Below are 14315 nucleotides of genomic sequence, written 5' to 3'. Positions count from 1 at the left end.
GTGTTAGTGCACACCGCCCCCTGCTGGACGGAGCAGGTACAACACCCGTCCGTCAGCTGCAGGAATCACAGGCCAGATGTTCACATCCTCAGGCGATTTACTCAAAGCCCATCTGAAGACACGAATAAAATGGCTTATTGGTCCGATTTGGCAAATATAAAAAGAAATGAGATTGTTATATGTTATGGCTTGAAACACAGCTGATTAACGCTTAACTTGCCTCAGGGTAAAAATAAGGAATTGGGCTCCTATATTAACCCACTTCCTCTCACTCTCTGGTGTAAAGTTTTCCTACAGTGTAAACCTACCTTGCAAAGATTTGCTGTGTAGCTATTTGGTTAATGTCATGTATCAAGTATTTCAGAAAAAAAAACCCTCATGAGAACAAATAATGCAAATAATGCAAATAATGCACAGGCACTTGGTTAAATTGTTACAGCGAATAAAAACTCACTCAAGCACATGATTGTGTCTCTGAACAGCTGTTATCTACCACATGGTGGTAATAATGCATTATATGTTTGCAATATAGGGCATCCTTCACTCTTATGTATGTGGAGTGGAATGACAAATAATGTAGCCATCCAAATTACTTTTTTTTGGGTGTAAATATTGTCCTTAAACGGCAAATTAAGATATGTTCTTTCCAACATATTGTCTTTCCAAAAGAAAAGGAATCTGTGTCTAATACAACTGTGATACATGTATTATTTCACATGGTTATGGAGAATAAATTGGTTCATCTGTGCAGATCATTTTGGGCGCAATTAGTTTCATGAAACATAAAGTGAAGCAACAAGTTGTTATTTTAATTGTAAAAAGACTTTTATTACATTCTTAAATTCACATATTGTATCACCGTTGTGCAATAACACTTTGTTGTGTTAAAAGCTCTTAGGCTTTATATCCATAACATGTCATAAATTATTTCTTATTAAAATCTATATTGATTTAATAATAGTAATCTTAAAATATTGTGAACATATAAACAGAAGGATCATGACAAAAGAGAAACTTTTTAGGGAGACATCTTTAAAAACGCTCTTTAAAAAAATAGAATTACATCTCTCCAAGACAAAAAGGACACTAAACGGATGAGAAAAAAACAACAGTACACATAGGGATACAAATTAAGAAACAAAAGATCACAACAAAACCAACACAAGATTCAGAGATTATAATCCACCTTTTATATTTATTTTACTATTTTTAATATCCTATTTCATCTATGACTCAAACTCCAAAAAAAAAAAAATCTTGCAATAATGATATTAGACAGGGGTAAAATCTTTGATACTTTGAAATAAAACATTCACAAGAACATGTACTGTACACAGTGATCAAGGTTTTAAGGTCTTCTATGTTGGTGCAAGGTGTCCTGCTTAGCTAGACTAACTGCAGACACTGCAGGACAGAGAGCCCAGCTATCTCCCTGAGTAACTCGGGAAATGCAAGTGCAGATCTTCGGTGCTGCCCCCCCCCTGGACAGCGTTTAGGCATGCAAAAACTACACTGAACCCTTTCAAAGCAGCAGGTCTCACATTCTCCACACACAAAGTATTGCACTTTGTTACAATCTGTAAGCGTCGTCTGACCGTCGTGTCAGCCGAGAGCTGAAACGTGTAGTGGTTGGCTGAGTATTTGGTACATTATTATTCTAAATAACATTATTTGTCATGCTGCGAGGTTAACAACGCTGGAGTGTTATTACAATGGGAAAGACTTTATTGCACAATCCCACCATGCCACTGTCTTACCCCTTCATACTATGTGAGATAATGTATGGCGAACAGCACTGTCCCAGCAGTGCAAAGCAAACCAGGCTGACATATTAAATAGAGCTAGACATCCAACATCTGTCGTGTGATTGTCGCAGAATGCTTAAGATAAAAAAGAAAAGAAAAAAGAAAGCATAAATTACAACTATTGTTTTCTAGTAGCTCCTCTGGGACAGAAATCCAATATGTCCCCTTACTTTGAAGAATAAAGGTTTCATCTGGACACGCCCTAATGTCTCCAGAGACTTCAGTTAGATCTCTACATAAGTAGGGCTTCCTGGACCTAGAGGCATGCACTGCTCTCAAATGATAGAAAAGCAATAAGAGAGGATGCCAACAGTATACGCAGTTTGTCTTCTGTCCAGTTTTAAGAGCATAACAACATTTTTAGGATAGTTTAGTCACTGGCCTTCAAATTTCAATGCTTATATTTTAGAAGAAGCTCAGGGGGGTAGCTGATGGCTCTGTCGACCCTTTGCTGCACCATGTAGTGTTTGAAGAGGGTGAGGTAGTAAGGGAGGGAGGGGGAGGGGACAGAGGATCAAATTCTCCAATCAGAACACCTTGGCTTCCTGCGACAGCACAGTCGGCCTCGACCCCAAGCAGTGAGAGTCGCCGCAGACAGTAAAGCCCCTCTGACTGGGCTTGAAGAACACCATCACCCACAAGTCCACTCTCCATTCTTTGCCCCTCGTCCAACCACGGAGGTTCATTTTCTGTCTTTTACTGCCAAAGTCTTTTGAATCTGACGGTTGAGACGGTGCCGGAGGTTGTTGGGGCGATGGCACACAGTTCCAGACGCTCCTCCACGAGAGATCATAACCCCACAGTGGCTTGTTCATACAGCTTATCTAGGGCGGAGGGGTGGATCTGGCATTTCTGACTGGTTTAATATGAGTTTCACAGATGGCAGCCTGAGTGCAAACCCGTAAAAACCTTGTGCCAAGCGTTCATTTTGGAAATCGAACAAGGACTCATAAGTGCCGTAATTATTCATTTGATTTTCTTTTCAGCAACACCATTCTCTCCACCCCAGATCCCCAAAGTCTGGGCAGGCAGTATCTGTATGAGACCTGAGCACAAGCATATCACCCTCCACCTAACTCGGGATGAACTCATGACTGCTCTTATCTTAGATTATAGAGGTGTTATTATTTATATTATATATAAAAGGAGCGTCTGAAAATACTTTCAAAATACCTCTGATATTCTCTCACTCTCCAGGTGGCAATTTCAAAGGGAAAAGGTATTAGGGCTGAGGTCACTGATTGCATTAAAAAAAAAAGAAGAAAAAAAAAAAGAGCTCACTTACATCAGTGTCTGTGGATGTGCTAGTAGAAATACCTACAAAGATCAGTTTAAGTGCTGTGTTTTGTGCTCTGTGTGTTTGCCCTCAATTCACACAGCTTACAAACCCTGTCTCTATCTGAGTTTGATCATGGTCCCTTTAAACAGCTTGTTCATACATTACAAAACTGCAAAATATGGGCGCTACCAAAAATATCGAATGAAATAATAAGCGGTTACTACACAAGAGAACTGAAACAGGCATCATTACTGCAAACCTCCGCAGAGTAGGTGAGGATTTTAAGTATGTACATTCTATTTGGAGCCTAGAGCTGTGCTGAAACGGTAAAGGGGAAACAGGGGATACATTCAACAATAGCTTACAGGAACTTTGAGAATGGCGAGAGTCAAATTCAGCTTTATGAGAGAAGTTCACGGTCATCTCATAGAAAAATAGCTTTTTGAGGATACAAATGATGTAGGCTACTCTTCAATAAGTCCCTAAAAAAAAAAGAAAAAAAAAAAAAGAGGTAACATGTACTGAGTAGCCAGCAGCAGTTCCTGTAGTGTTACGCTGAAGCTGAATGGACTGGCTTGCAGGGCAGTGTGAGCTCCTCCACAGGGTTGGGAGCTCATAGGTGAGAGGAGTGTGTCCTAAAGTGTAGCGTGCAGGATTGTCATTGAGCTGCTGGTTGGTTTTGCCTCAGCTGGTTGCCACTTTTTGTTTTATCTCCCCATCCCTACACCTCAACGTCTCCATTTAAATCCCTCTATTTAGCTAAGCGCTTCTAGCCCTCTGTGGAGTCTGGGAAGGTGATTTCACTGCCAAAAACCTCCCTATACAGAGGAGGGAAGGTGTACGCGGTCTCAGGGTGGACCAGGCGGAAAAACTCCAGTTTGTCGATGTGAAGGTTGCAAATGGACTTCATGATGGGAAGCTTAGACACCATCTAGAAGGGAAATACAGACGAGCAGAATAAGTTAAAAGAAGAAATAAATACAACAGGTGAATTATCACCAAACTGGCACAGTAACGCAGCAGGGTTTGTACCTTAGCTAGTTTCTCTTCTGATGCTCCCTCTTTTTGTAGGCAGCGCTGCAGAGCCACGTAGACTTTCTCCTGCAACTTCTGTATCTTCTGAACATCTGTCAGCCAGGGTCGGTCTGAGGGAGATTAAGAGTGACAAGATGGTTTCATTAGTGTTGTCCTGTTGCCAATATGAACCTGAGGAGGTTTACAATGTACAAACATCTAGGAGAGGAATTCAAAATGCACTGAGCAACGCTATTGTGCTGTGCAGATGATCTTTTGATGATCACACTGCTTGTACTTTACAGCTGTTGGCTTCACAACATATTGGACATTAGTTTGCAGATACATGAAACTTCTGACATGAAAGTCCTCTATCTTCATGCCTTTTTTGTCATATATTAACATTGCACGGTAATGCCGTTGTCAGCAGGGACTCCCATGACTCTTAAACATCCAAGAGTTAACAGCAGGCAGCCAGTGCAGCGACAAGCTAGTTGTTGAATGTTGTGTTTTGGAAAATGACCATCAGTAAAGTCAATCACACAGACTTTGCAGCCTCTGCGTGTAAAAACATGGGTGTGATTAAATAAGGACTTGAAGTTAATATCCTGTTGGCATCAGCACTAAAGTGTCACCATGGGTGCAACATTGCTGATGTAAGTGTGTTGTGAATTATGACATTTAAAGTCCATTAAAATCTGGGACAACAGTATAAGCAAACATCTTTGGATAGAATGCACGGGTTGAGTTGGAGAAAAGTTTACTAATGATGAAGAGACGCTTTATATAGATTCTTCTTTGCTTCTTGTTATACATATGCATGGATAATGCAATCTGAATAATGCCGTGTGGGCTACTACGAAAATAGGTCTAAATAATAAAATTAGAAAGTTTAAGAATTATGTTTTGTCATTTCTAAAAGACGTCATCCTCTCTTATTTATCTTTCCTGTGAGAAAGGTTTGAGTTACCATAATAGCCTGTAGCTGGTAAACAACTCATAACATCTAATTACTTATAATTTGCTCTAATTTTGCAGTGCATCTGCGTCATCAAATTTATTGAGTCAGCCGCTAAACTTGTGCAGCAACTTTACGTAGTGCAGTAACAGGCCAAGAGCTTTTAATGGACCGAATGTATGATGTCGTGAAAAGTGGACTCTACGGGTTGATGTCACCGATTGTAAACACTACAATGAGCATAAATACATGTAAGTTCAAGAAAAATAATCTCACCTGGTGAGAGCAGCACAGCAGCACTGAAGAGAGCCATCTCTTCCTCGGACATTTGTATACGGCTCAGGCTTTTAGCCAAGTCGAACACTGCAGTCACCAGGTCGTCACAGCCTAGACGGAAGGAGAAGGAGAAATTCCTCATCAAGACAGAAACTACTGGCTGTGATGATTTTGACACAGATGGCACACATGAAATTTTATCTAAAATCCTGCGCTTCTCCTTTCATCGAGTGTATGTGTTTCCCATTAGAAGAAGAGAGAATGTGTCCACTCACCAAGTGCCTTGAAAAGATGAGCAGCTGTAAACTTTCCGTCAAAGAGCATCGTGTTGTTGATGGGGTTGTAGGCCCGACACATACGGATCAGAAGAACATCCATGCAGCCTGTGAACAACACAAGAAAAAGATGAGTGGCATGTACGTATTTAAGTATGTGAAATAGAGGAAACGGAGCCTGAAAAATCCTTGTCAATTATCTACTTAAGCCATGTTCAGCAGCTATGCTGAAAAGAACTCAGCAGTTGTAATATTTCATTTTAAATTCACACATTTTCTGAGGATAAAATGAAAAGGAGCAGCGAAAATAAAACCATTATTTTGATCCCTTGTCACCACTTGTAAAATACCTGATGTGCTAAATCTGCCCCGTCATGATTACATTCAGTAAAACATTCTTTACTGACAGGGTCATTTTATTTCATTTATTGAGAGAGCTATAAATGACGGGGTAATTGTCACCCGCACAATGAAGGCTGTGATTAATGTCATAAAAGGTCATTAAGTCACTGGTTCATACCTGACACAGAAAATGTTTGGTCAAGTGACTTATGATTATGGGGTGCTGTGGATTTGACACATTTAAAGTGACTGTTCAGGCCAATCATAATTTCTCACTGGCCGACATTTTTTGTCAATCATGTAGCCGTTGTCCATCCTTCAGGTGCAACTCACGTTTGGCGGATCACGTATGGGTGTGGACACATCTCGTGTCTTTTAAACAAGGTCAGCATTTTATGATTGACACATCTAATTAGTCTAATTAAACGCCCAGTGGGGAAACCTTTGTGAGTGCTTCTTCCTCGTGAAATTAGAATACTTTGGTGGCAACTCAAAGCCATTAATCTATTGGTAGAAATAATTAGTTGTTTGGGCTGTCACTGAAAAATAACCATCTATTTAAAATTTCCAACACCTGAAGAATCACGCGATGGCCTCCATGAATTACGGGTAGAGGCACTTCATGGCGTGACTAAAACAAGGCCGGCCATTCATCAGAAGCACCTTTTGCTTGCATGTCTTGTAAAAAACAGCTCCTGACTGTTGCGTGGCTAAACACAAAGCATAGAACGGACTTGAACCTACAAGGCGAGCGTATGCTGGCGTCGTGCACTGACCTGCTTTGAGGAGGATGATCTGATCGTTCTGACAGAGGTCCATGAAGCCAGAGATGCGCTTGGCAAACTCGACCACGTACTGGATTGCATTGGTGATTTGAATGGCGCATTGTTGCCACATCGCCTCAGCTGACTGAAAAGAGAAAACAAGAGACAGGGAGGCTTTTATTAGAATTGCAGTACAAGTTGTATTCCATTGTTCTCTGTTGTGCTTATCGAGACTCTGGTCAAGTGATTTCCCGCTAAAGACATCCTGACCTGCTGTGTGTTTGATAACTAATAGCCCCTATATACCTTATATGTCCTACAATCTTGACGAGTGAGAGAAAAAGCCCTCTGTGAGAATCAACTACGGTGATACAAAGAGAACATTTCTATTTGTTGTAGTAAACTACCATGTAGAAGTTTTACAGTTGATTTTTTTGAGCAAAGTAAAAACCTCCCTCCCTCACAAAACAGTTCTTGTCATGTGGATGAATGTCACATGCATGCAATACAATAATGTGTGATAAATACCTTGGTCTGGTATGAGCGTGTCTCTTCTGGGTTATACAAGGTCCACGCCATCCTCTTCAGCTCCTCTGTGCTGTACTGGCTCGTCTCAATATGGGACTTCAGCACACTCTGAGTTATACGCTCTGAACAGAGAGAAAGTTTGAGATTTATTTCAATTTAAATCAGACACACAACAGCAGCAGCAGCAGCAGCAGCAGAAGCCTTTATACAGCGGCTAGGCGTTCATACTGACCTATCTCAAGCAGGGAGCAGCCCTCGGGCAGCGGGTTGAGGATCGCATGTGAGAAGAGTCCAGAGTCGTGCAACAGCTGGTACTCGTGCTTGATGCTGTGGTTGGCGTCTACAAAGTCCAAGTTGGTCTGTTCTGGTGAACTCTGAGAGGATGAGGTGCTGCCTCCACTGCCGCCCAGCATGTCCAGGTTACAGTAGCCTGCGTCCTCGGGGGTCAGCGGCAGGTCGAAAAGCAGGCCTTCCGGCAGCATGCTGATGTCGTCCAGGTCGCTGAGCGCGGCGGTGGAGCTTCTCCTGTAGGTGCGGCTGTGGTCGGCCATGTCGCTGTCCTCTCGCTCGCGGACACCGAGCGCCGTGCACTCCTGGGACTGCTGGTGCTTCTGGACCTCTGCGTACAGGCTGTCACGCTGCTTTTTGGACATTCGACCAAATTTGACCGCTGCGACAGGAGAATGTAAGGACCAAAAAAAGTTAACATCCAGGAAGGTACGGCTTACGTCAGACACAGATTACATGACTCGTTCATAATGACGAGCAAAAAGTGGGAGGTGGAAACTCGGGAGTTAATTAAATATAGATCTAGTGGCTGAACTCACCATCGCGGCTCATGCCCAGAGCGAGACACTTCTGCAGCCGGCAGTGCTGACAGCGGTTACGGTTGGTCCGGTCAATTAAACAGTTCCTCTGTCGTGAGCAGGAATACATAGCATTGTTCTGCTGGCTGCGTCGGAAAAAACCCTTCAGACAAAAAAAAAAACACACAAAATGTGAGCATGTTAAACAAAATGCGTAGAACGGTGACAACAACACCTTAAAAGCTACTTTTGCCACTGGAACTAAACAGCTGAGGGAGATGGAGGAACGCTCACCTTGCAGCCTTCACAGGTGATGACACCATAGTGAATCCCTGATGATTTGTCTCCACAGATTTTACACGGAATCACCTCTATTTGAGCTGGAGAGAGAGAAGAATGAGAGGGAAATGAGTGAAATAGCAAAAAAAAACATGTCACAGATACGGACCTCAAAACGTAGAAGGAAGTTACTTAGGTTACTTGGTTCGATTTGCATCTACATAAACCTGTCCCACAGTTAAATACATATCTTTTGATCACCGTTGCAAGTAGCTGGAACATTTTTTCTTTTTAGGCGTATCATGCTTACTGCAGTTATTGTCACTATAACACCTCAAAAGAAGTGGGCAGCTTATGATAAATCAATATTTACTCTACACAATCCTGATTTTTTTTTTTAAACTCAAATTGACACTTGAATTTTCTCACGAGAAGTCCACATTATTTCTTGACAGTCAAGTGTCATCTGTGCATTACAAGGTTTGAAAAGCAGCTATAAACGACATTCATTACTTTGATTGTGAAGAAAGTGTCAAGAGCGCGCTGGACGTGCGTTTACATTATACACCTTGAGTTCATTGTGGAGGGCTGAGCCTTCTTACTCAGGAACAGCCTGTTCTTTTCATTATGTTGTTTGTCTAAGTAGCCGGGCCTCCTCAAGCCCAGAATAGCCGGTCAATTGCATTAGCTGAGGCCCGGGGTTATAAAGTTTCACGGCTCTCTCCGCGTCGCTCCTCCTCCAGGATGACAACATGTTAGCAGGTATGCTGTGAGAAAAGGCACACTGCTGTGCTGAACCCTCCAAGGGCCTAAGATTGTAACCCACAAAACAACCGCAACTGACCGTTACTGTGTGTGTGCAAACTGTTGAATCGGCACCGGGCAGCAGGGTGAGCCGAACAATCCGTAAACCACTTTCGTTGGGTCACAAGGGGTATTAGGTAACCTGTAAACCGCAGTGATGGCTTTAACCCGGCCATCGCAGCTCTCCAGAAAATTGCTGCTTTCTAAAGGCTCTTTGATAAGCCACATCACGGCCAACCAATCACATGAGTCACTCTGTGTGGGGAGAGATATATGCGTCACACAAACAAGCGAAGCAAAGGAGTTTAGCGACCGACAGGACCATGAAAATCACTACAACGTTTTCCCTCCACAGACATATTTTGAGTGCTTCCTCCTGGCCAACGCAACTGAGGAGATATAAATAAATAAAAGGCAATGGAAAAAAAATCCCTTTCTATTGCTCTCTTAATCGCCCCCCCCCCCCCCCCCCCCCACCCTCTCCACCCTTCGGCCTGTTATATAACTCCCGTTTGGCTGCATTCCACGAACACACTCATTCAAAAGGTGGTTGCCTTGGCAACAGGGCGACGATCCTCCCTCGCTCTCCTGCGCGGCCATTGGCTGTCGAGTCAGCGGCTTTTGTCCGTGACTCGCCGGTCTCACCTGCCAGTCAGCCGAGCAACACCGTCAGGCCCAGTGAGCAAGAGCTGCTCCACTGACACAGTTTCTCATTCAGCATAAAGTGGGAGGGGCATTCTTGAGGTTTCTTGCAGGTTTTTAAGGTGGAAGAAAATCTGACTCAGGGCTTTTATTAAAGGAGAGGGTGGAGTCGTCCTTTTTGGTTTGGAAGGAAAACAATGCAAGGTTTGATTTAACCAAAAGACGGATGATCAGTTGAAACCCCGACGGGGCCAAACTGCCACTTGGGCAACATCTGGAAATATTTCCCGAAACATGTAGTACAGTAAGCTGCAGCAGGTGCAACTAACATGGCTAAGAGCAGCTCTTAACTTGTTGCAGCACGTCAAGTATTTGAATGAAATTTCAGCTGTGTTTGAGCTCGACCACAAATCTATTTTTACTCCGCTGCAGTTGGCTGCCCGGAGATTCCTTCTGCCGCTCTGGTCTATTGGCAAATAAACATTGCACAAATCACAGCTCAGCGCAGAAGTGGACACTGTTTAGAGTAAATAGCAGTGTGCAGATTATTAGAGGGGTCTCTGACAACTACAACAGTGTATTCTGCTGCCACCATGCATTATTGGGAATGTTGAGATGCAGCATGGGCCGAAAAAACTGTTCCTTTTTTCTTATCGGAGTTTGTTTGGAGAATTTCCCTATTCTGTGTGTTTAAAATGCTATTAACATGTATTTAAAACTACTTCTTTAAACACAATAATGTCTATATTTTAGAAGGAATGTAATCATAGCTGAACTTTTTGAATTCCATAATTTAACTGAATAGCTTTGAAGTTCAAATAGAGCTTGAACAATATCCAGTATATATGCAAATGACGAGACAGTAACTTAATACACCTCATAGGAGCTTTGATGTGCAATTCCTGCTACGCCAAGTTGGAAAGTCCCTCCTATCATAATTTGCATATAATTTCCTGGAACCTCACTGCAGAAAAGCATATTTTAACACGGGCGGGAACACTTAGAGCTTTTAAACTCTATGTGGCGATTTAAAAGTGCTTTTCTGTGTCTGTCGGTCAGCAATTTTCTTCATCACTGCACTAAAACCTCTGCTTGGGAGACTTTGCTCGCTCATCCCAGCTAATCAAACAGGATCCAAGGCCCTATTTACCTTGAACCTAACATTTACATGACATGCTGTATACTCAACCTCCATTCTGAGGGGCTTCTGGGGCCTCCATGGGAAGAACAGCATATGCGGTGTATTGTGCAATCCCATTGACCTACCTAGAGAACGCAGGTAGCTCTATACGACCTGACACTAACCCCAAACTCTTTAAAGACGCACTGCAGGTTTTGGCAATTACTCAGCCGATGCAATAGTAGTGGGACGAGAGGTATTGTGCACAGGCCTGCATCATGCATCGCTCTGAACTGTAGCCCTTGCTGATGTTTTTTGTATTGCTGTAGAGTATCACTGAAACTGTGTGTTATAGGTGACTGCAATTATTTCCTTTCATCGTTCTGTGATGCAGTCAGCAAAATATGCATAACTAGTTTCCTGACATGTCCTGTTAATTGTATTTCCATCCGCCCACATTCCAAAAATTAGGTCAGCAGTACAGCTGTTGGCCAATCAGGTGAGGATACTTTCACTTTTTATTCTTCCCTTTTTTTGCCGCATGTCTTTTCGTTGATGTAATGGATTTTGCAACTATAAACAATAAAAACAATGTTATGACACTCCGACGTACTCCAACCTTTTCTCACTTTTCTTATAAAAAAAAACACTCTCATGCTGAACAACAATGCTAACAAACCAGTCAAGAAACCAGTCCTCACACACACACACACACACACACACACACACACACACACACACACACACACACACACACAACACCTCTGTAATCCCTCACCATTGATCAGAGAAGATAAAGAGTGTTTCTGTGCAGCTCCGACCTTAAACCCAAGTGGGCCTCCGCAACACAAGCAAAACCAGACTGAGGAATTCAGTTCGCAGCGTGTCATTTTGCAGCAATCACAGGGGCCTTGAACTAAAATCTAGTTAAATGTCACTTATCCTTATGCATACTTGGAACACAGACAGGATAGTACATAGGCCTATGAAAAACGACCTAAGATACTGAACAGAAAAATATTATTTGTATGTAATCATTGTTTTGCATTGCTGCGCTGCAAAAAGAAGTTGCAATGACATTGTGCCCGCATGCTTACATGCAGGCCGGGTTGAGAGTTAAAGCTTTAGATAAGGGGAAAGGAATCTCAGCGTGAAGTTGTCATAAAGAAAGGGCACCTTGACACACACTGTAGCGCGCTGTGAACGCCCTGTGTGTTTTTTACAACAACAACAACAACAACAACAACTCTGAGACAAACAAGTAGAACAGCATTGTTTGCAATCTATCAGGGGAATCAGGAAAATCACGACCATACACCGCTTTTTCCTCGAGAAGTAAATTCAATTGAAGCCTGGGGGTGACATTGTGGATGATGATGATGGGGAATTTACAAAATCAGATTGAAAAGCTGGCACCGCTTGACTGGAGTGACACATACTCTAGTTGATGTAAGGAACATTAGCCGGCAGAGGAAACCGAGCTTCACTGAATCCTGCTGTGAGTCACGGTTAGGTGTGGACTTGCTGTGCTCACATCCTGCTCACCATCACAACTCCACACAACTGTAACCTGTTCAATCTTTGTATGAGTTAAAAAATACATAACAAGAGACTTGTTTTTCCTAATTTCACTTATAAAATATGTATCGAAGAACGTCACATCCTCCAGTGCAGCTTAAATCTACAATATTCTAAAGAGGATCATTCTGTCCGATAACTAATTAAAAATATTATTGTCTCATTAGTAATGACGACACACCGTGGCCCCCACACACACACTGTAATCCTCAATGACAGAACTAGGTCAATGGAGCACCTCTCTCTCTCTCTCTCTCTCTCTCTCTCTCTCTCTCTCTCTCTTTCTCTCTCCACTGCTGACGCTGAAAACAAAAACACGCTCGCTCATGAATTATAACTATTGCATTAACTGCATAGTTCAATACATCATCATCTATCATGTTTTTGAGGCACATTAATACATCACACGCATTTAAAAAAACAAAAAAACAAGAAATGTCGACAGTAAAATGTGTCAAGACTAATGGTTGGGTCATAAAAAAAAAGTCTGACTAAAGTGTAATAAAATACAGCAAGTATAAAAGGGAGGAAGACCATAGAAAATGGGGACTATTCATTCACCGTAAACAAACCCTGCCAGCAGCTCTTCGCTCGGTTTGACAGCCTCTGAATCACTCTTCCCTCCCTCCCTCCCTCGCTCCCTCACTCACTCCCTCCCTCCTTCCTTCTTCTTCCTCTCGCTTACATAACTGGAGTCACCGCTGAAATTAAGTAATTCAAAGCTACAACGCATTCCTCTCATCAAATCTAAATAAATGCAACACAATCGTTACAGTTTATACAAATAAACTCAACACATTTTGCGTATATTTTGTTGTGCTGTAATTAAAAATAAACCCTTTTCATCACAAAAACGTGCCTATTAAGCTTTTAACAATTGTATTACTAATTGTCAAGGTCCTTAAAGTGACAGTTCGATGCATAACCTAATAAACTGTGTATTTGATGTGCCTCTGTGGTGTGGTCGGTGATTTCTACTAGCGCGAGCCTGCAGCCTACGCACTTTGGACCGTCTCACAGCCAGCAGCGACTCCAACGCGCTCAATGCAGCTCAAAAGTTATTTACAAACACAAACAAAATACATTTTAACTAATTCCACAAACTCACCTCTCATGGTGGCGGTGAAGTGTAGTCAACTCTTCAAGTCATGCAACTCCAGGTGGAACCGAAGCCGAGAAACACGGAGAGCGACGCGCACTTATTCGCTCCAAACCCGGAGCAGCTGAAAACTGTCACAACAGCAAATCCTCATATGGATTTTCTACTCTTTTTTTTCCTTCGTTTTTTCTTCCTTAAAATAAATGAAAGCACCGGTGTGTTGTAGTTATGTACTTCCTGTCCACGCAGTCTCAGAGGTAGTGTTGTGATAAAAACACGTCTACGGCTCCTCGTCCTCTCTCTGTCCTGCTCTGCGGCTCGCTGCCTGTAACCTGGCTTCGGCGCGTGGACTACACATGATCCTCATCACCCCGCGGTCCGCCCGCCTCGTGCCCCGTGATCTGACGCCGACGCGCGCGCGCGCCAACGCCGCCCTCCGCGCGCTTTAAGGAAGTTCTCGCGTGCGTGGGAAAGTGTGGCAGTGTGTCACTTCAGACCAACAGTCTACCAGCGTGGGAACTGTTTAATAACAAGCGCACCGTTTTATTTCTTCACGAATGTTTCCCGATGAAAAGGAACTATGCAACATTTTAAATTATAGATCAACAAAGAGCTCTCGATGGCCACTTTAATGTGGGCCATACATTCTTAGATTGCAGATTTTTAAACAGACGTAAAGGGACGTACCGTTGTTATTGCATGTTTCCATACACAATGACAAACCTTAAGAAATTGTAATATCAAAA

General features: G+C 42.6%; 1 protein-coding gene across 1 annotated transcript; it reads right to left on the bottom strand.

Annotated features, from left to right (window-relative positions):
- Positions 1-813: 813 nt before the first annotated feature.
- rorca (RAR-related orphan receptor C a) lies at positions 814-13926 on the bottom strand. Its single transcript, XM_068725964.1, has 10 exons — positions 13579-13926; positions 8342-8427; positions 8069-8210; positions 7474-7911; positions 7242-7363; positions 6726-6858; positions 5608-5715; positions 5333-5443; positions 4117-4229; positions 814-4015 (listed from the first exon to the last, which is right to left on the bottom strand). The coding sequence occupies exons 1-10, from the start codon at positions 13583-13585 to the stop codon at positions 3854-3856; spliced, it is 1422 nt and encodes a 473-aa protein (XP_068582065.1). The 5' UTR covers positions 13586-13926; the 3' UTR covers positions 814-3853.
- Between the last annotated feature and the right edge of the window lie 389 nt (positions 13927-14315).

Source organism: Cebidichthys violaceus, unplaced genomic scaffold, assembly GCF_023349555.1.
Source record: "Cebidichthys violaceus isolate CVI_PGR_0920_01 unplaced genomic scaffold, fCebVio1.0.p SCAF_37, whole genome shotgun sequence".
Lineage (NCBI taxonomy): Eukaryota > Metazoa > Chordata > Actinopteri > Perciformes > Stichaeidae > Cebidichthys > Cebidichthys violaceus.
The sequence above is the reverse complement of the archived record's forward strand: the minus strand, read 5'-3'. Positions and strand labels throughout refer to the sequence as shown.